Source organism: Ixodes scapularis, unplaced genomic scaffold (genome assembly GCF_016920785.2).
Source record: "Ixodes scapularis isolate PalLabHiFi unplaced genomic scaffold, ASM1692078v2 PGA_scaffold4__175_contigs__length_147842914, whole genome shotgun sequence".
Taxonomy (NCBI): Eukaryota; Metazoa; Arthropoda; class Arachnida; order Ixodida; family Ixodidae; genus Ixodes; species Ixodes scapularis.
The window spans coordinates 17,092,954-17,115,193 of NW_024609879.1; the positions used below are offsets into that span (position 1 = coordinate 17,092,954).

The following is a 22,240-nucleotide window of genomic DNA, read 5'->3' on the forward strand; positions in this document are numbered from 1 at the left end:
CTACACATATGGCGCTTTCTAAACTGAAACGTAAGGACCGCCCTAATATTCATCAACATTCCTGTTCTTGTTCAATATGCTGCTCGAAAAATCCCTCAAGCTCAAAGACTACTGTGTCGAAGTACTGATTACCAAGGTTTCTCTTGGTAGGCTTTCTTTCGAGGGGGACTCGGGTACGTAAAAAATCTGCCGCGAAAGGGACTTGGTGAAGAGAAGTGAGCTAAAGCAAAGAAGGCAATGTCTGCACTCTGAACCCGGACAACACGCTTGTTTCTCTTAAGATCAGTCGTTACACCAAGCGCTTCAAGAACTTCTTGACCCTCGCTAGTGATGTCTTGCATCAATGCACTCATATTCTTTTTTTGCTGTGTTTAGCTTGTACCTCGCTAGCCAATCTAACAAGCATGTGCGAATGGATTTTTTTTTTTTTGTATGCTGGACAGTTACATTTTGTTTACAATTTTGGGAACCAGTTGGCAACGGAGTGGACTGGCATGGTTTCGATCGAACAGCAATCTCCTCTCGCACGACAATTTTGCACTGCACTGCAGTGGTCACGTGTATCAACAGGTAGAGACTGCTTCCATTTATTACATAACTAGACAACCTAATGGTGTGATATTTACTACTAAGTTGGTCATTTTCAAATAAATTTTAATATGTGCAGTTTGGTTTTTATTTACCTATAGCGGGTATATATATATATGTATAATTTAACCGAAGCATTGCAAAATGTGTCATGTCATTGGCCTTTCAGTTATATGTTGAAAGACTCGGTGGTTTACCTTGACTATAAATTGTTTATTGCGGCGAGCAAAGTGTTCTTTGTTTGTCCAGCACTTAAAACAAATATTTTTATTTTTCTAAGAATGTATGCACCAAAAGCCAGTTTTGCTGCTCCGAAACACTGTTGTAGCTGCTCCAAAACACTGTTTTGGCTGCTCCAAAGTCCACTTTAGCTGCTCCAAAACACTGTTTTGGCTGCTCTAAAAGGTGCTCCAAAACAGCTTAGGCCAATCACATCACTGGAATCTGCCGGTCAGTCCTTCTAGTTCACAGTCACATAAAACCTCAGCAACCATCAGACAAGTTTATGGCCGGTAAGCTTATGTCCAGGGCCGGCTTTCTTGAATGAACCTCTCAGCTGAGACTGGGTGAAGAAAGCCCAACAAGCCTGGGGTGCAGAAGCGCCTGAGTGTCAACTTTGCGTTCTACTTTGCTCGTGTGGTAGCCTTTGCTGTGCTTTCTTTCACTTAGGCTCAGCTGAGACACAGTCTAAACCCCGAAAGCTCCAAGAAGATTGAAGTCACACTAGTGCACTACAAAGCTTACTTCTTTCCAAGGCACATTTTAGCCGATACAGGCAACTTCGGTGAAATGAGAGAAGAACACATCAAAGACTGCTTGTGTATCGGCCTGGAAAACTGAATGGTTTAAAAAAAACCTACTACAACTGCACTTGTCACTGGTCAATGGAAGCACTTACGAATGCCTGTCAGCAGGAGACAGTCCGACAACAGCAGAAAGAGCTAGAGCTGCGGCAAAGTACAGAATCTGTAGATGAGGTCCATATCAGAAGAAAAAGTACTGCACTATAAAAGGCTGCGGTCGCTTGAGATATGACCTTGTCAAACATCACCAACATGACGCCAAAGATTCATAATGATTCAATACCTCGTGCTAACATGAAGTACACCATTTTGTTCTTAGCCCGAGACTGAGGCAGGAAAAGAGGAAAGTTTCAAAGTAAAAGAAAAATGAACAATCGAGGACACGACTGAGACTGAGACGTGTCCTCGACTGTTCATTTTTCTTCTACTTTGAAACTTTCCTCTTTTCCTGCCTCAGTCTCGGGCTAAGAACAAAATGGTTAACATCCACCAGCTCGCCAGCGCAATCACTACAATATGAAGTACACCCTCGGGCGAGTTGTCTAGCAAAAGATGTGGTGTGCCAAGGTTGTTAAAAAAGAAAACAATTTATAGCAGTTCATTGGTTGAAGTCTTCTCTCAGGAATGTCACTAAAGAAGAGGAAGGACTTTGCTCAAAAGGACATAAAATGACTGCCTCAAATCTAGCCACAAGAACCAATGGTAAGCAAGAGCCAGGATTCCTTGGCATGGCCTCGAACTCCCAAGCTTCGAAGTGGCAGCCAATAATACTTGTTCAGAACTGACTCCGGTACTATTCAAGATAGACATTGGCGCAGTTGAGACAGGGATTCCCGAAGACCATTTTAAGACTCTAGAAGCCGGTGTTAGGAACCCAACAGAAGGTCACTTCAGGTTCTGGGAGGCACAAAACTGAATTTTTCAATCAAAAACTGCAGCGAGTTAGAGAAAGTTTACATCATCCGAGACCCCAACATACCGGCAGCTGCTTGGCAAGCCAGCTATAGAAAAGCTCGAAGTTCTCCCTCAGCAAGCAACTGTTCACATTTCCAACCGTAGGGCAGTGCCATGGTTTGATCTGCAGGCAAACAAATCATTTACAATCGATAGATCTGAGAGCCTTCCAAAATTGCCACCGATACCTTCCGAATTCACCCCAGTGCCGTACAAAGCCCTCCTAGCATATAAAAAAAAACCCTCTAAAAGTTAACATGCCTCTGTACAGTTTTCAGGGTTTCCTATAAAGGCCGGTTCTCACATGCAGCGAAGCGCTGATGTAGCGCTGCTCACGTGCCGTCAGGTACTTATCGTCTGGCCTGAGCAACAGTTTTGACGGTGCAATACAAAGCTGGTGAACGCTCCTGTCGGCACGTGCTTAGCGCGAGGTCAGCGCTATGCTTGTAGCGCTCCACTGCATGTGTGAACAGGCCTTAAGGCTGATAAAAAAAACTTAAAGATTGTCTAAAAATCTCAGAAGTGGAGTAGAAGCATGATGGGATAATTTTACACTTCCCCTGAGTAAAGTACAACTAGCACCCTCTAGGCACTGGTTTGCAGAGCGTGACACTGTTACCGCAAACAGGGGGTCTCTGGTTTTTGCTGTTTTTCTTTTAGACTCAAAAGGCTGTCATTAAAACTACCAATGTCGTGGGAAGTGCTCATTTGGTCACAACGTTAAGGGGTAAATTTTGATGCCCAAAAATACCATTTTGAAGAAAAAGTGCCATACACATATAAAAATCTGCCTGCTGCAAGGTTTAAACCCAGGACCTTTTCATAACTTTGCTAATGGAAATACCATGCTAGTAGTGGAGAGGTCATGGGTTTAAACCCTGAAGCAGGAGGATTCTTCCAGATGTGCATCAGTGCCTTGAGAATACGAGTTGCACTCCAATGAGGGTGAACTGCAAAATTATCCTGTTAAGCTGCCGCTATACGCAAAGGTATAAGGTGGCATTCATAGAGTGCAGGCAGTAAACTGAGCCAGAAAAATTGGAACCTGCAAGTACATACCTCAAACTTCGGTCAATACTCTTGGTGGTGCATGCTACCTTGTCAAATTTCCAAGTGAAGCTCCATTTCTGTAAGAAATTAGAATATTTCTGTAAATTTTATGGTCGGTTTGCTTGCTGCATACTCGACCCGGACGAATAACACAGAGCGAATGGCTCCAACAAAAAGATACATTTAATTGGACATGAATGAGATGGTCAATACACTAACATCGTTACCGAGGCGCTTAAGTCTGGTCAGCGACTGCCTGTGCACTGCCTCTGATCCGCCTTATCAAGGTGGTGCGCGCGATGTGCGCGTGGCCGGCTTGACTCCACCGCCCTGCGGGAAAGTCTGCCACCTGTGGCCCGTAGTCGGGCAACTGGACTGGACTGGGAAGCCGCCAGGGTGCCCACAATTTCTACGACGGACGCTGATGCAGACGAACAGCGAGAGCCGTGCTTGCTACTGCTAACAGGAGATGGCACAACTGTTGAAGATTTGGCGACAAGCCGTGATGCAAAAAAACAAAATTGGGGGGTTTACGTGCCACACCAACAAAAGATACCTGCAGCACAAGTCTGAATTACACGGTGCCCTTTTCACAATACGCATCAGTAATATGGTGGGAACCTCGGCCGGCGTTCTAAACCGTCAACTGGGGATCCATAGGCCAGCGCTTCGAATCTGAGCCACTGGGGCCATTAGCCGTGATGGCCACATTCAGTAAAATTCATTTGATTCGTCTTTCTGCCTGTGTTGTATATGAAGTGTGCACAGTGAGATTTAACACAAATAAAGAGAAGTATAGGCGATTGGTGAAATAAAGTAGACGCCACGCAGACGAAATCGGTGGGAACAAGAGCACTCTCCAAGATGAATTGCGCCGCGCCATCTCTCGTCAATAAAGCAAATGTGGCTCTCGCTGTGGCTTGTTTCTCCGCATCAGCATTCGTCATCTTAATTTAGACAAATGTTGTTCTAATTTCTCACAGAAACGAAGCTCCGCTTTGAAATCTGACAAGTTAGCGTGCACTGTGAAAATACACCATTAACAAAACTTTCAGCTGCGCACGTGCAGCTATCAATTTTTCTGACACAATTTACAGTCAACAACTCTATTCATGCCACCCTATATATCAATGTTGAATGGCTAGTTGGTATTGGTCTTGGGTTGCCACAGGCATGGTAGCGCTTTTTAGACAGGGACAAAAGAGCTCGTGCCTGTCTTGTCTTTCCTTCTTTTGTCCTCATCTAAAAAGTGCTACCATGCCGTTGGCCACCCAAGACCCTATATATATCAGGATTTATAAAATCAAATTGTTCGCAGAAAGTTTTGAACTCAACACCTCTATTGATCCCCTTGACATCCGATATATACAGAAAACACACCTTGTTTCATGCCATGCACACCCACCTTGCTAACCGTCTGCCAAGTATCAACAATGTGGCTTTTGAAGTTCCCAAATATCACAAACTGCTTCATGCACCGATTCCTGCAGAGGTGTTTCAAGTTCACTGTTCCAATGTTGTCCCAAGTATCCACACCCGGTGGCACCTGGTTTTCGAGATTCGCACACTGAAAAAGTAAGGAAGTGGTAAATAAATATCTTAACAACAAGAAACTATTGTGACATAACAAATTATGAGTGCACATGAAGCTGGCAAATACAAAACAGCTATAGAGGTATATTAATCGCTACTTTGATGTTTTGTGCATTTATTGGCAACCTCAGATATACTGCAGACGACATATTTTTCGCGGGCTCAATATTTCGCGATTTAGGTTAAAGCTGAAGTTTTGGAATAGTTTGCGGGCTCTAATTTTCGCGATTCGGTAGGATCTCAATATAGTTTCCAATATGTTTACATTTTACCGGAATTGTTCATGGGACCTATTTTTCGTTAGTCGCAGATGATTCGCGAAAATTAAGTCGTTTACAGTATTTTTTTTCAGTATTTCTGTTGGAGTTTTTAATACAGAATGAAGCCACAATAGGGCATGTGAGGCTTAAATAAAAAATACTGTCCAATGGTAAAGAGTAAAATGCCAAGCACTTGCACACCCTCGCATTAGTCCTCAAACTTTCCCGCAGAGGGTTACACCAGACATTCTGTCGGAGTGGTGCACGAAAGCACCCGACCTCAAAAGCCCAGCCCTAAAAGCCTTTTCCTTTTAGCACCACCTTCAAATCCCAATTCTCAGAAGACATTGACATGAATATCCGTGTTGGCGGCCCATTTCTTCTATATGCTACGAAACTTTTCTTCCTTATTGTTGCCCATATAGAGTGAAAGGGTGCAGCAGTATTTGTTTTCATTGCCAGGTCATTGATGCCTTGAACATAATGATTGATTATGGTTTTAAGCCTTGTGCCAGGTTTACTTATTTACAAAACATGGTAGCATTATTTGCATGCCTCCGGCTGCTCAAACACCTACTCGCGTTTAGAAACAAACCGGAGTGGCCCTAGCGGAAGCCACCGGCGCCGTGCATGCGCAATGGAGTGTGGGCAAGAAGCTCTCCGTCGCCCATAAACCATTGAAATGCGATGTTGTAGGCGTCGGTGTGAGTCCCCCTGCCCTTTCTCGCGTTCAAATTGTTGATTCTACGTCTTCCTGGCAATGTCTGACTATCTTGAGCAGCCTCAGCGAAATTATCGAGGCTAGTTACACCACAAAACTTTGCGTGAATAATATGACATGCGGCGATTCATTACGCGTGGACGCCGCAGAATGTACGCTAAAGCCTGATTCGCATGATGAGATTTCGCTTGCAATTTTCAGTCACGACGCCGCTCGGGCTGCAAAAGCGTGAACCGTAGCTGAGATGGTCGACGTCGATACTGAAAATAGCAAGCAGAATTGGACCAAGTGAATCAGGCATAACAAGTCGGTGGTGGCCACTGGTAACAATGATCAACATCTCCTTGCATCTACTGTTTACATAGAGCCTGCTTACCAACCTTCAAACCTAAGTCTTTTTTTGAGGCCTGCACCTACTTCTTATCGCAAGTATCGGCCCAACGTTTGGTCAATGAGCCGGTGTCGTCTAAAAGAGCAGACGACAAGCAGAAACGTTTGTAAGAGTAGACGACAGTCTGAACGATCAGGCGGCCGTTTCAACGTGAAGACGCACTGATTGTTGTCGGAAGGTGATCCTGTACAACCTCACGGTTTTCCGGCGTTCATGTTGGAACAAAGCAAATGAGTCGGATGACCCAAGTATCCGAGAATTCAACCCAAAGTGCTCCCTGCCCAAGCAATCGTGGTCCGACGGCGTCTGGTTTTGCCCTTTCATGGCACATACCCAGATTCTCGGACGAACCGAGCACATGAACACTGACCTTCCAAACTTTCTCGACTCTTTTGGTACAGCCCCAGTCACGGCATTTTTATGAGAAGGCAGGTTTTTGCCCGGTCCCTTTCAAAACAACGCAGGAATATACATCACACATGCGGTCTTCTGCCTACAGCCCCAGACAAGTGCGCCCGAAGCGCCGTGACGTAACAGAGTTGAGTTCGTGTATACATAGGTTGAGGTGCCGCAAAAACTTTTTCATTGCTTTTGAACAAACACCAAGCTATGGGCACCAGCCAAGATCATATGTCTGCTCTCCAAAGTTTAGAGTTAATCTTCCTGGTGATTAGAAACAACCTCCGTATTACTTCATTTTTTTCTGCAGTACTGGACCCATTTCAAAATTACGCTCCAGGTGACAAACACATGCCTGGCCTTTGAAGTTATTTGCTATAAATACCTCAAATTTCTCAGGGGGACTAGATCCCCCTGCCCCCATTGTGAGAACAAGATAACATGCTCAAGGAGTTTACAAGGAACGGTGGTCATAGAGAGATTCCTTAGGCCCACCAAAAAGTTCACAGTTACACACTTCTGTACAGATAGCCAAGTTTAAGTTAAGACAATAACAGCCACTTGCATATATAGTCAATAATGAAACGCAAGTCCATTCACCTTTTAATAATACTTCTATTATTAGTAAGAAGCCCCGATACATCTGAGACAAGAGGATGGCATACTCTTCCCCTCTCTGCCTGCTATTCCAAATTCGATATTCCAGGTGGATCCCCAGCACAAAACAAACTCTGGGTTTCGGAAATCAAGGCTGAGGGACCTGTTTCAAGCACATTGTCATTAACGGGATTGTACACACAGTATTTATTGTTAATGCACATGCTACTGTATCGAAGCTTGAAAGTGACATTTTATTCTTTGGCAAATTCTATCAGTTTTTTTTCATGCATGACATGTTTCAATTGAGAGGTCCTCACACACGGTGCTGGGGCTAGATCTAAATGATGACCTGGGCAGAAGAACTTGGACTTTTAGTGTGTATGTTGCCCATTTGGTGATAACTGAACATCACTCACTACCCATCTCATGGGCCCGAATAATAGCTCCATGAGTTACTTGAAGATTCAATAACTACCTTAATATGTCCAAAATTACCTCCTCTGTTTGTGCCAAACTTTCAGATAAGTGGTCAGATATCCCATAAAAGATTAGGTCGCCACAGCGACAGTGATCGTCATCCTCATTTAGATGTGCTCGCAGGGCCCAATCTTCTTGTTGGACTACTTCTACTAATCTTCTAGTCATGCAAACTTCTCGAACCAGAGCAGTAGTTCTACTTTCAAGCTCGGCCAATATAGCAATAATATCTGTCATGGCAGTTTGAATAAGCCCTTGGGATCATTATTTCTAGTTTAGTGATGCCAGTATTCCTGATTCAGCCCGATCTATTTTAAGCGCGTGTGTATCAACCTCTACCAGCATCTTGTGCATCTTATTGAATTGTCTGAGTTGTTCATTCATCGGACCGGTATAATCTTAATGTTACCGGATAGGAGGAGGATTACCATATCAACAGTCCCAAACAGTTTTACAAGGCACTTCTGGGTGTGGGAACACCAGTAAACGCATGTTGCTTCTTTACAATTTTACGAGAGTATTGGACCAACCTGAACATGCAAGGAGAAGAAATCGGTGGTCCGTACAGTCTGGTTGGTACAGATCGGTGGCCGATAGGCCACACACTCCTGTTATTGGCCTGCTTCACCATGACAGTCGTTGAAGTCGCGCACCAAAACAGGGTTGTCACAACTGAGCAGGAACGATGGGGTCGGAAGCTGGAGGCGAGCCGCAGCCTGGACGAGCAAGAGGACGAAATGAGTGGTGCACATGGTATGGTTGATCCCGTACTCACTCCTTCACTAGCGCATGAAACATTTTAAACGCATATGAAATGAGCTACATAAAGTTGAGCAACAACTTTTGGCAATCAACACCGATTTACGCGACAAATGGACACAGACAGGGGGAGTGCCAGATTCATATACATACCTATTTAAGATCCCTCAGAATATTAGGTTCCGATACTGGACCATGCAGAATGCGCATGCTGTACCCAGTCATGCAATGTTTCTTTGTGTGTGTGTACGCGCTTGAAACTGTGTATAAAGACAGGTGAACTGTATCCGACAAATTCGCGAGTCCAGCAAAACGAACGGCACCTAGCGGGAAAACACTGAGCTGGCCGGAACAGGTCCTTTCGCGATTTCTGCTCGTCTCTTGTGGCTTCCGTGATTACATGTTGTCGATGGTTTGCGCGACAGCACAGTTCTACCAATGACTCTGTCGTAACCAGAGTATCGCCTAGTGACCCAGGTTGCTCTGCACGCTACCTATGGAACCGCGTGAGAAAGACATTCTGCGTTTATAAACGTTCATCAGCACCGTTGTAGGATAGATGGCAGTCCTTTCCTAGTTTCCTCGAAGAAAGTCAGGCCTCTGGAAGTTCGCTTACCCAACCACATCACCACAGGTTCGAAATAATGGAAGATAAGACGCGAGGCAAGCCATTTTGAGTCAAATGCTTGCTTGCTGGTGCTGCAGCATTGTGCGTTGAGCTGGCACATGGCACGGCAGGACCTGGATTCGACCGCCATATTTGCCCGATAGTGGCGTCCCTATAGGTCGCTGGAGTCGCGAATTTCCTTGGAGATATGCCGGGTGTGCTTAGTCAAGTTTCTTAGAGACGCATGTCATCGATAAACAATAACGACAACCAGCAATGCCCGCTGACAAAGACATGCTAATATGTTTTGCCATAGCACATTTATACCTCACCATGTATAGTATTTAGCTGTGCGTTCTGCTTTGTCCTTTCATATTTTTTAATCCCATGTAAGCATGCTGTTGCTTTGCAGTGCCGAATGGCCACATTAACCAACGAAGCATCTGACGGCCGCGTTTGTCAAAGAACAAATGCCTATTGAATCTTCAGAACTTTGGCTCGTCATTAGGGATTTGATTATTTTCATGATATTGATTGAAGAGTAGTGAAGGAACGCATATCGGCAAAAGATTTGAGCCCGATTGGGGGCCCACGCTAAAGGAAGTGAAAATGGTGAAGTCTTACTCTTTGAATATAATGCGTGCTTTGCTGCGACACATTGTTTCCTCACATAAATCGGCAAAGGGTGCAGAGTTTTGTGTTGTATGTTTTCTTTTTCCGACATCCTGGGCCATCTCTAATAACCATGCATGTCCGATGTACACAATTAATTGTAAAAACTTGAAAAACGCCGGACACTGGTGCTTTTTCATTCACGACCAGGTAGTTTTCCTGCTAGTACTTTTCCCAAACTTGTAGTTTCCGTACGGCAATCAAGTCGTCTGCTCTTTCGTGCAGGCGGCTGCCGTGACGCCACGGCACCGAGCTCCGATTGGAGGAGAGGTTCAGGCGGGATCTTGGGGACTACCGCGAGTAAACAAAGTGGCGTGGCGACTTTGTGCTCTCTGCTTGGCCATAGGAATGGCTGCTTCCCTGCAGCCCTCGGATAAACTCTGCTACTTCAAAGACAAGGCTGTAGAGTTCGAGAAACATGAGCGGAAACAGCGCAAAGCATATGTTCTGTCGTTTTAAGTAAATTAATTTACCCTGAGAGCCCATGTTTGACGAGTACCGCCAAACTCATTGCTCTACACAAGTTGTTTTGATCACACAAACTGTCATGTTCGAAACGAAATCGGTGCCAACCGGTGACCACCTGTTAACCGTGGACCACAGGGGGCAAGTACTAATTTCACAATGCGCTTCCGCCTTAAAAGTGTAGAGTTCTCGGCTAAAGTTTGTCTTGCAATGCTAAGGCGGTTTGGTTAACTGTGATCAACTCTATGTCACATTGTTTTTCATCACCCAAGGATCACAAGAACCCAATAGAGGGAAGAGTTGGTTAAGTCTTTAAAGGTAAGGCAAGCTGAACAAATGGAATTTACCGGTACGATTGGCAGGCGCTTTTCTGTGGCTGGTAGCCACAGAAGAACCCCTGAGTTGCAACAATGGACAAGTGCTCCCTCTTTCTAGAAAAGCCTTCTTGTCGTCTTGATCTAACAATCTTCAAAAGTCTCGAGCAGACGATGGAGGAATGGTTTTCAATTATCCCCGTTTATTAGCCGGATCCACATCTTTTGCAGTTTGGCATCCTTCAGAAATTTGAACAGCAACACGCCGTCATTTAAGCACGCAGTGCATCCAAAAACGCAGCCTGCTTTCATTGCCCTTCGATTGAGAAGGATACTAGTCACAAAAGTATCATTTTTCTGAACTCGGCAAGTACCCAGCACGACAAAAACAGCAATAAAAAAACTCACGGATGCCGCATTAGCATGACTGCCATTAGTTATGCCTAGATGTTAGGCTTGTTCATTTGCTTGCCCCTCCTGCACCAGTGCAGAAAAGTGTAGGGCGACATACTTGCTATACTACACCAGAAGTACACCGCGCTAGTTTTCTGCACCCTTGCAGGTAAATCAAACGAGCCTGCTGTTTAGTCCTGACCATTTATCGGCATGTGCCGGGGCAGAGCTAAGCGCAAAACGTCACCAACCTACTCTTCCAGCTTTTCGCCCCCTTTCACACGTGCAGTAGACCTAATTTGGCCCACTTTCCCCCTGTAAAACACTTCAATTATTGGAGATTAGACAAAACCAGCGACGGCTTAACTGCTGTTTTACTCATCTGTGTATCTTCGTTCTGTGCACCTTCTACTTTTGAGTTTCCTCTCTCCTAGCGCCATCTCAGGTGTCCATACATCATGTTACGTGGAATAGTGCATACGCTGAAGCTACAGTCGGGGACAAAAGTCCCCAGGACGCACGAGCTGCAATTGAAACGCATTGCTCTGCCATCTGCCGGCGGGCCGCCTGGTTTCGAGATCACACAAAAGCGCATGAGTGTCCTACTGTGCCTGCAAACATGCGTTTTCCCGCTCTTCTGCGGCGTGGCGCCAAACTCGGATTCGGCCGCGCTTACTGACATAGCACCTATAAAGCAAGAAGTCACGGCAGCTCAGCTTAGCGGTTTATATATAAACCAAAGTGCGCTGACACGGCGAAATACGGCGCAATGCTGCAGGCAGTATCTCCAGTTTCGAAATGCGTAGCGGGCCCTGGTCAGCCGCAAGCGCAATCTTAGAGGCAATACCACGCGCCCGATTGCAAGTGTTGTGCCGCACAAGAGCAGGAAAACACACGTTTGAAGGCACAGTAGGACACGCATGCGCTTTTGTGTGATCTCGAAACCAGGCGACCCGCCGCCAGATGGCAGAGCAATTCGTTTCAGTCACAGCTCGCGCATCCTGGAGACTTTTGTCCCCGACTGTACATCGGTAGGCACATCAACAACAAAGAGTGTACGTTAGCTCTGCAAGGGCCCGGGCCAACCCGAAAGCCTGGGCCCGGCCAGGGTAGCACGAATTCTTTCCGGGCGCAGGCCGGGCTCGCGCAATGGTGTAGCATACTTTCTAAAACATTGAGAAGAAAATGCTAGCGCACTGATAGTTTAGATTTTAAAGAGAGAAAAAACGGAAGGGCCATCTCGCTACAATGCCACTAAAATAATCTTTGAAATAAGCAAAGCTGTTTTGGCCCAAGCCCGCAAAAAGATAGAATTATGGGGATTCCATCAGCATAGTGGGACAACCACCAGCAGGCAAGAAAACGAGGGCAATCTGCAGTCACAGGGGACAGCACGATTGTCTTGCCCTTTCTTTTCAACTTTTGAAGAAAAAAAACGACAAAAAAAAAACCCTGCATCTTGCTATTAAAGATATGTATTTATATGTGTGTAAACTTTCGAATGTTCACCACGTGTCTGCGATATGACAGCGTCTTTCATGAAAATTAGTAATTAACTGCCCTAACACCTCCGCAGGGCACCTTTGCATTTAAGAGATGGGGCACACCTTGGCCTAGCCAAAATTGGCCTAGCTCACACCGGGCCGGGCCTGATCAGGCAAGCAGGGCCGGGCCTGACTAAGTAAGCATCCCATCGGGCCGGGTCGAGAGTCAGCGGGCCAGGGCCCGGCCGGGCCTCAAAAAATAGGCCCGAGCAGTGCTTTAGTTTACATACCGTGTTTCCCATACGTACCGGGTTGTGCGGGTGCAATCGGCCGCGCGGCCGGTGATGCAAGCCTCAAGAGAAATTGCTTCCGTAACTTCTCAGCACGACGCTGGTTCCCTGGCGAGAGAAAGGATACGTAAGGAATAGAGAGAAAAAGGGAGGCGAAATAAATGGTAGTCTTCCTACCGTTGCTGCCCGAGCACTGCGGAACCCACGCCAGCCTTGCCGAGCCTTGTAAACGATGCTGAATGTAGACTAAGAAAATAGACACGATCCGTGCAGAGCAAGACCAACGTCAAAACGAAGCACCCGTCGATGTGATGATTCCTGTTCTAGGCTGAGCGATTCATCTTCGCCGCACTGTCCACTGTTGCACCAACTGCCAGCCGCACAAGTTTCGTTTCGATGACGTGCCGCCGATGCCGCAGCCGCACGGCCGCACCCACAGTTGCCGCACCAGAGCTCTGGGCCGCACCAGCCGCACATGCCGCGCCCAACGATGTTGACATACTCTCGTCGAGCTTAGCGTGTTTGCCGCTTGGGGCGGGTCGGGGATCTACTAATGCTATTTATACATGAGGAGTGTAGACACCAAGTGGAGACAGCGCACTAGGAAATTAAGAGGAAAGTTTTTGGGCTATAGCGAAGATACGGAAGAGCAAGTCTCAGTTAAGAAGAAAGTTAAGGCCACAGAAAGAGATCGGTGGCTAGAGGGAATGCAGACAAAGACGGCTCTGGAAAGCTATAGATTAAACAAAAGAGTTATTGCCAAAGAAAGCATTTATGACAATTCTAGGGGAAGCTCATTGCTGTTTGAGGCAAGAACGGGTGTTCTGCGAACCAGAACATACAGAGTGAAGTACCAGGAAATTGATACAGTGTGCACTGCTTGTGGAGAGGAGGACGAGACGGCTGAGCACTTGATACTCTACTGTAAAGGGCTTCACCCTATGCCTACTGAAGACAACATAGATTTAATAAAGTCATTGGGTTTTAGAGACAGCGAAGGGAGAGTGGATTTCAAGACTGTAGAGATTACCAAGCAAAGATTAAGTGAATGGTGGCAGAAATCGAGAGAAAACTAGGTATTTTCTTATTCACTGATGGCAAGGGGGTTTCATAGCCTCACTTTCTTTGCACTGCGGAGTGAATATAGATTTCACATTTAAATAATCTAAGCTTAAATGGTAAAACAAAATGGCTAGGTGGCGTAAGCTACCGCCCGATCCAAAGGGCTCAGCCGTATTCATCCATCCATCCATCCATCCAATGAAACGTCATGCGCAGGCCTTGTCTTCTAGGTGGTATTGCTTGATGGCACGTCCATAGCGTGATCTTGTAACACCTTGCGGGGAAGATGCACGATCCAGAGAGGGTGAAGAGCAGCCCGCAGTTTATTAAAAAGAAAAAAATGGCAACACTTTATTCTTTCCTTTACTTATGCCACCAGTCCGGTAACCTTGACTTGGCGATCTGCGCTTTCCCAACATCCATTTTTTTTTTTTATCAATCCCAAAGCCTCTACTACAGCCAACGACTACAGCTGCATCGCCTTGGGAAACTGCGGGGTGAAGCCCTGAAGTTGCCGAAGTAGAGGTTTACTAATGTCAAAATACTTAGCGCCACCAGGCGGAAAACTAGGGTCAAGAATCCAGCTTTGTAGGAAATCACCAGTTCGAGGTTTTTTTGGCAGAGAACGCGCGCGCACACCACGAATGCTGGCACGATATCTCGCTTGAAAGCTGCGTTCTCATACCAGAACCTCTGGAATCATAATTTCTAAAAGGTGGATATCCAGGGTGAAACAATACAAGCACATTAGAAAGGAGAGGGAAGAAGGGTCCAATTGAGGACACTCTAGAATTCTTGGTCAAGGAAGTGCCCTGGCTCGTTTGAGCTCGTGTTTACGAATTTTCATAACAGACAGAGTTGCTAAAATTTCCTAAACCGGCAATTAAAAAAATATAGATATTATAAACGCTCTAGGTGGCGCAAGCAGCCACCCAATTTGTAAGGTTCAGCTGTGTCTACTTTTCTGTTCATGTTTAAAACTCCTGAAATTTCCCAGAGTGCACCTTGCCGGCGGCCATCAGGGCCATCACCGTCAGGCGTTTGTTGTTGTTTGGGTTAGTGCCTTGTGGTGAGCGTTACCGTCGTGGTTTGATCAGTTCTAGCTTTACCATCAACCGCGTCAGCAAGAGACAAGAAGAGACGCTGGCAGAATGGACGTTGGCGTCGCTGGCAGCGTGCAAGGCAAGATGACCGAGCTGGTAGACGAGTTGCTGCGCTACGGCCTCTTCCTAGGCGCCATCTTCCAGCTGCTGTGCATCGCCGCCGTCGTCTTCGTGCCACCCAAGGAAGAGGGCAAGGTATGCTGCCCCGTTCCTTTCACCGCACGCTGGCGAGAGCAGCAGCGCAGCTTGTGTGCAGCAAAATGCGTCCGAGTCCATACAGTATGATAACTGACGCTTTATACGCACATTAGACAGCCCGCAGAAATCGGTTTGTATCGCGCTGCAATTTACTTTAGAGGTGCAATGATACTAATAATTAGGGTGACCATATTCCTCAAGGTAGAAAACGGGACATCCCAGCAAGGAAGGGGGGGGGGGGGGGGGGAGATTACTAAAGATTGAGATTGGGAGAACAAATTTACTTAAATAACTGGTCCTATTTCAAGACTTTCTCATATTGCACTAAGCCCTGGAACAGTCACACTCCCAGTTCAGTTCCATGCACCCATTTGGAAGGGACTTTTGGCCCAGAGCAGTTCTAAATTTTACTCTCTGGATAAATGTCTTGAAGCACCTACGGTAATTTTTGTAAACTGTACTTGTAACGAGTAGGCATAGTTTCGGTTTGCTTCAACTCGCTTGGTGCCAATTTCAAAACTGCACTCTTGCGAGAACGGGACATGATTTTTTATTGGGACAAAAAGACGGGACGGCAGAACCGGACCTCAAAAACGGGGCTGTCCCGGCCAAAACGGGACGTCTGGTCACCCTATTAATCATGTTGAATATACCTGAGACTGGGGTAGAAAAACATAAAAGTCGAAGAAACAGAACGGGACAGGACGACGTCCCTTGAGACGTCGTCCTGTCCCGTTCTGTTTCTTCGACTTTTATGTTTTTCTACCCCAGTCTCAGGTATATTCAAAATGGTTAACATCCACCAGCTCGCCTGCACCCTTACTATTGTAACCCTATTAATAATAATAATAATTTTATTTGTACTTAGAAGGGCGCAGGTGCTAGTGTTCAGGGCTGGGCAGATAGGTGAGAACCCTTACGCAGAGCGCCATTACCCACGAAAAACAAAACATAAACTAATCATATAAAACGCGTAGCCAATGTGAAAAAAAAGGGGGGGGGGGGGGGGGTAATAGGTGGTATTCACTGAGCCTGCAGGTTTGATTTTGCCAGGGAGCGCCACCGTCGATCCAACATCTTCGAGGTCGCGATTTGACGTTTGATTGGCTTGTGTATGCGGTCGTCAGTTGGTAGTGTGTGCTAATTTCATATCGTTGAAGCAGCTTCGTTGAACAGAATAGAGAAAACAGTTAACTTCGCCACAGGTAGCTGCATCAACCACTATGGGTACGACAACACTTGATCGCGGCGGCAGGTTCACGTGGCCGGCAGCGACTCGGACGGCGGCTGACGCTGTTTGAGGTTTCTCTGAAGACGGAACAGGCTTGCGCAGCGTCAATCTGTTCTCACCAAGGTTGATGACGGCGCCGTATTCACACAGAAGGTCCATGCCGAGAATAACGTCTCTGGAACAGTCTTGTAGAACGACGAACTTCACAGGGCACGTCTCACTGCGGATCTTGACGCGAGCAGTGCATCTCCCGATGGGTGTGATGAGGTGCCCTCCGGCGGTTCGTATTTGAGGTCCATCCCACGGCGTCGTGACTTTTCGAAGGCGGTGGGAGAGCCTCCCACTCAAGACTGAGTAGTCTGCTCCGGTGTCCACGAGTGCAGATGCGTCGTGGCCATCGATGACGACGTTTAGGTTATGGGACACCACTGCAGCGGCGTCGTTTTGGTCTCTGCTAGCGTTCGAGTGGGGGCCCCCCGACGTTCGTGGAGGATTGTGGCGTCGGTCGTCTTTGGCAACTCCACCTCCAGGGGTTGCCGCGCTTAGTTTCCCCGGCGAGGAGTGAGGGGGGACAGGCTTTCACGTCCTGGTCGGTGCATCGGCGAAGCTGGACGTCGCGGTGACGGCGATCGAAACTCTCGGTGGGACGCAGGCTCGGCGGACTGAGGTCGTCGCAGGTACTCGTCGATCTCAATAGGACGTTCACCATGACGGGGGCGCGGGTCGTTTGGGTGGAACCCGCATAGCTTGAGTCGTCGGTATGTGCATCGGCGGTAGGTGTGGTCCGCTTTCCCGCAATGGAAGCACAGAGAGCGTCGGTCAGGCGTTTGCCACACGTCGATCTTGCGGGGTGCGCGAGGCTCCAGGCAGGCGTACTGGACTTGGTCGTCGTGACGTCGGTCGTGCTGCGGTGCAGGAGACTGACGTCGGGGCGGCGCGACATAGGTGCGACGAGGAGGCGGTGGCCGTCGGGCCGCTGCGGCGTAACTCAACGTCGGTGGTTCCGGAGCGGTGCTGACGAGAACCTCAGGCTGCAGCGCTTGCTGGACTTCTTCCCTGACAATCTCGGCGATTGAGGGCGAAGCTGGGCTTGCGGCGGCAGGTAGAAGTTTCTTGATCTCCTCCCGTACGACGTCCCGGATTATCTCACGGATATCCGTGGTGTTGCAGCCGGAAGGCGAAAAGGAACCGACGCCGGGAACTCGGTGATAGTGGGCGGCTTGTGCTTGAAGGGCACGTTCGATGTTGGTGGCCTCCGTCATGAAGCCTTCGACGGTGGTAGGCGGGCTCCGCTCAAGACCACCGAAAATGTTTTCCTTGACGCCGCGCATCAGGACTCTGAGCTTCTTTGCTTCGGATGCTTCAGGATCGGCGCGGTTGCTCAGTCGCAGGACATCTTCCACGAAGCTAATGACGCTCTCGTTAGGGCCTTGAATCCTCGCTTGAAGAAGCTCTTCCGCACATTCTCTTCGTTCTTGGTTCGTGAACGTTCTTTGCAACTCAGCCTTGAGTTGTTCCCAGGAAGTGATCGATGCTTCGTGGTTCTCGAACCAGTTCCGGGCGGTTGCTTTGAAGGTGAAGTAAGTGTTCTGCAGACACTGTTCCGGTGTCCACCCGTTATGACGGGCCACTCGTTCATACTGTTGGACCCAATCGTCGATGTCTTCGTGGCTTTCGCCGTGGAAGGGAGCCGGTGTCCGAGGAGCGACGGGAAGGTAGACGACGGCAGGAGCGGCGGGGGTCTGCGACTGGTTGGTCATCGTCGTCTTCTTCGGCTTGGGTTTGTCCAGCAGCAAACCGTAGTCAGGATCCTCTCCCTTGGTGCGGCGGCTGGTCCGAGTTTCAGGTTCCGCGCCGAGTGGTCTTCTCACCGAGCCGGTAAACGAACTTGTGCTGCGGGTCCTGGGAGGGGAACGCTGCACGGGCATGCGGTGCCCAGCACCTCCACCAAAATGTCACGGTTGGTGACCAATAAACAATAATTAAACAGAAAGAAATAAACACTTAATGTGGCAAACTTGTGCCAAAAATGAAGGAGTACAAAAGATAATAACAAAGCGTCGCGGGCGTCGAAGTCGGCGTAGCAGCAGAGTCGAACGCTGAGGTGAAACTGACTCCGCTCGCCTTGCGGAATCCCTTATGTACCCTCGTGGGTTTCTGGATCGTTCGGCGTAGAAGGTTCGGCGCATAGAACATTCTAACCTCGAATCAGCAAGACTGTTCTCGAATTCACCAGAACATCACATTAAAGTGTCAACAAAAATGTGTAGCCGCGGCCAGGAATCGAACCCTGGCCTTCTGCGTGGAAGGCAGGCGCGATAACCGTTAGGCCACGCGCGCGCTGCCTACTTGGCCAGCTGCGCGCGCGGCAATATTATGTTTCAAATAAAACCACTAATTCAGAGAAGTATTCCGAATGAGATGAGTAGCATCTAAATTGCCAGAACCAGTTGGACTGCGGCCTTAAACTTTCGGGGTTGCAACATTCCTGTACGCAAGTGCCTACAGCTTTGGCATTTGCTCTTCTGAGGCAGCTGGCAGCAATGTTAGGAATAAAAGACGACCAAACTCTCTCGTATCAACAGCTTGAAAGTGATGCACGAAAAGTCCCTCAAGTGGCTAGGCTGGCAAAAGGGCATTCCCAGTGTCGTAAGTAATTTGAGCTAGATGACTCGACATGTCATGCCAAACTTGATTGCTGTGGCTATGGAGCGCAAAATCAGGAATGACAAAAGTCGGTGAGTTGTATTCTGTTTTATTGAGTCGTATTAGTCGAGTTGTTGCGAGTTGTATTCTCTAACAATTTGCGACTCCAGGGAAGGTGATACCACCTGATAGGAACTGGGTGGTGCCGTCTCCTTACATTTTGGGAAAAAGTTATCTATCCAGGCAGTTTAAGACAAATATCTTTTGGGAGTTCGTTGTACCCTTAACTGCCGGAAGAAGCCGCCGTCGCACCTGCTGAGCGTCTGTTATGTGTGTGCAGGACGCGGGCGACTCGAGCGACGAGGACAACCCCGGAGACGGGCTGGCGCTCCAGGCAGCCAGTCACAGGCACCAGGCACACCACGCGGGCCGCCGGAGCCGCCAGGAGAAGAAGAAGCGGCGCTGAGGAGGCACCCGCCCCGGGTCGCGACGCCAACGCGGAATCTCGCCGCCTCTATTTAATCCACCCGGCGTTTGCACGGTGACGCCAGAATGGCAGATGGTTCGGAGGTGGAGACTGCGGGTGCCCTTCGAGTGTAGCCTGCCGACAGAAACTTTGTCATCGTAGGTGCAAAGATGCTTTCAGCCGTGTGTTTTGCTAGGCCACTGCTCGCAGGATCAACTGCCGCGACTGCATCGATCTCAGCTCTCTTGCGGGCGTCCTGACGTAGTCGAGCGTACGTCGGCAAGTGCGGCCTCTGGGCGCCGCCTTCTTGCAGCCGGCACATGTAGGTCTTCCGATAGCCGTGCCGAGGCGTGCCCACGGTTGCCAGATAGGTGCCCCAACAAATTGTTTTTGCACCCATGGTGGCCGTACAAGCCTTTGAGGTGCGACTGCTCGGAAACGTGTATAGGACACGAAGCATGCCTGTCTGATGTGCGTTCCCTTAGATTAGGAGTCTTGGCTGGAAAATGCGGCCCCCCCCCCCCCCCCCCCCCCTCCAACGTGCAGTTGGCAGTTGGCTTTGTCAACTACCAAACCCAATGAAATCAACCGGGAGCATATTTTGGCGGGATAAACCCATGCTCACTATGTTTATTTTCTTTCTGGAATCGGCCCTGGGCGTCTATAATGTTAGCTTTTGGTCACTGCAAGAGTGGGATCAAATCAGTCTCTTACGGAGCTTGCTCCGTAAGAGAGACAAAGATGGCTCGTCTGCTAATAAGGGCGAAAATGGGGGGCGGTCTGCTACAGAGTTTCATTCACATAGGAAAATGAAACAAGCAAACACGTCGTCTGCTGACAAAGCGAAAAAAAAAAAAAGTGGATTGTCTGCTGTGAACCGAGTGCCACCCCAAAATGATATCAGATGCAGGCTGAAATTGTGATCGTCTGCTATTTCACGGTGAAAAGGATTGGCAACCTGTGCTTCGTTTGTAAATCTCAAGTGGTTCTGCCGCCGTACACAAGGCGCTGTCGACAGGAAGGTTAAAGTACGCTCGGGACTAGCACGCCAGGGGCCGTGAAACCTCTCCCCTTTTGTGTGTTGGTGGGAAGTTCTCACCAGAATGTTGCCCGATCGTGCACTTGTGAACAGGTCACAATTTTTCAGTTTTCGGTAATGTGACTGGCAGAAAGCTTTGCCTCCACATTCAGTCAGCAGCCGAGAAAGGTCTGCTCCGGCCATTACCAAATTCAAGCCCCTGGGGTGTATTGTTTGCCAATTGGTCAAACTCTCGAGGGCCGGCTCGTTTGCACTCCGAATAAAAACCAGTAAATATAAATACCAAGTACCGGACAATGCTCTTTTGTGGGTCCAACTATTTTGGCAGAAGCAGTAGGCCACAACCCAAAAGAACTCGAGCAAGTTGGATGACTCTGCCTCCACACAAAGAATGACATAGGGCGAATGTTCATCAACATGGTGTCTGGCGAGATTTCGAGCCAGAAGTTTGTCACGTGAAACCACCTTAAAGCCATGTGCATGAAGCATGCAATGCAAGCCAAAAGAATCTCTGGAGGCGCCTACATGGTTTTTGCTCCCAATTGCCGAGGTCTACTTTATTGGACTTCCAAGTCATTTTCTTCATAATACATTCTGGATCAAACGTTACATGGCAGTCAACATACTACATTGACCTATGACAAAATATCAGGAGTTAGCGAAACCAACATCCTTACCACAAAACTTGTCAATTTGAAAGACTTTTCAGGTGCTGCTTCATGCCAATTTTTCTCGGCGAGTTTGATACTGTCTCTTCAGAAAAAAACCTTTAGTCGGTAATAACTATTCTTTTAAATTGTGAATTTCTGCAAGGTGTTGTTCAATCAGTCAACCAAAGAATAAGTGTGGCGGTAAACGTTGTATGTTGATGCTCGTGCCATTTTTTTAAGGCCTTGATCAAGCACTGTCTTTTTGTGGGAAACACTGTTTTTAGTTGAAGTTGTTCCAATTTTATTTGATTCCCTCAGATATTTGTCAGGCATGGTATGTGGCTTGGGCCATTAAGCTCGGAAGACATTGACTACCAACTCTTTTCCCCGGAAGCTGCCACCTATTTGCAAATAATGAAACCTAGTGGTGGCCGAGTTCGAAGGTTTTTCAGCAGGAGAGGACGGGCACCATTAGGCTTGATTTCTGCACATTGCTTGGGGACGTTTCTCACGTTGCCTCCCAAGCCTTTGTTGAATCTGTTGGGTGGATCCTCTTCACCCCATAAACCCACAGCGCTATTCGAACAGGATCCAATTCGTTTGAATGGAACTGAAAACACTTTCCCTCTTACAGATGTCAATTCCAACATTCAAGTACTAGACAGTGAGTTAGCATTGCCTAGGCACACTGAAAATCACATGCTACTGCCCACATCAAGCAAAATGGCAGCCCTGCTGTCCTGCCGGCTTAATCCGGCCTAGCAACACAAGCCTAACAATGTCTGTCAGATACAGTGAAATCTACAAATATCGGAGTTAAAAAACGCTTTCCAGCTGAACAACCAAGCACATTACGTACAAAGATTCATCGAGAATCTTTGTACGTAATGTACGAAATCACTAAAAGATGTTTGGCTGCTTTCCGCGATACGACAACGGCACCCTCGTGAGGGTGCCCTTGTCAACTGCAGATCTTGTGTCAGAAGTGTAATTCAAACCGGATTACAATAAAGGTTGTGGCAATA

The 22,240-nt window shown here is 47.7% G+C and overlaps 1 protein-coding gene and 1 long non-coding RNA gene across 2 annotated transcripts; one reads left to right on the top strand and one right to left on the bottom strand.

Moving 5' to 3' along the window:
• Positions 1 to 8,335: 8,335 nt before the first annotated feature.
• On the bottom strand, positions 8,336 to 13,248 carry LOC120849442. Its single transcript, XR_005717922.2, has 3 exons — positions 12,998 to 13,248; positions 12,839 to 12,928; positions 8,336 to 8,552 (listed from the first exon to the last, which is right to left on the bottom strand). It is a non-coding gene; the product is annotated as an uncharacterized LOC120849442 (long non-coding RNA).
• A 1,653-nt stretch (positions 13,249 to 14,901) lies between these two features.
• On the top strand, positions 14,902 to 22,240 carry LOC115330959 (protein MANBAL). Its single transcript, XM_029992994.4, has 2 exons — positions 14,902 to 15,180; positions 19,401 to 22,240. The coding sequence occupies exons 1-2, from the start codon at positions 15,034 to 15,036 to the stop codon at positions 19,524 to 19,526; spliced, it is 273 nt and encodes a 90-aa protein (XP_029848854.1). The 5' UTR covers positions 14,902 to 15,033; the 3' UTR covers positions 19,527 to 22,240.

What these genes read in the sequence shown, in the direction of transcription:
- LOC115330959 (XM_029992994.4), top strand. Translation starts at nt 15,034, where the DNA reads ATGGACGTTGGCGTCGCTGGCAGCGTGCAAGGCAAGATGACCGAGCTG. An exon ending in CACCCAAGGAAGAGGGCAAG is followed by an intron (nt 15,181 to 19,400) that starts GTATGCTGCCCC and finishes ATGTGTGTGCAG; the next exon opens with GACGCGGGCGACTCGAGCGA.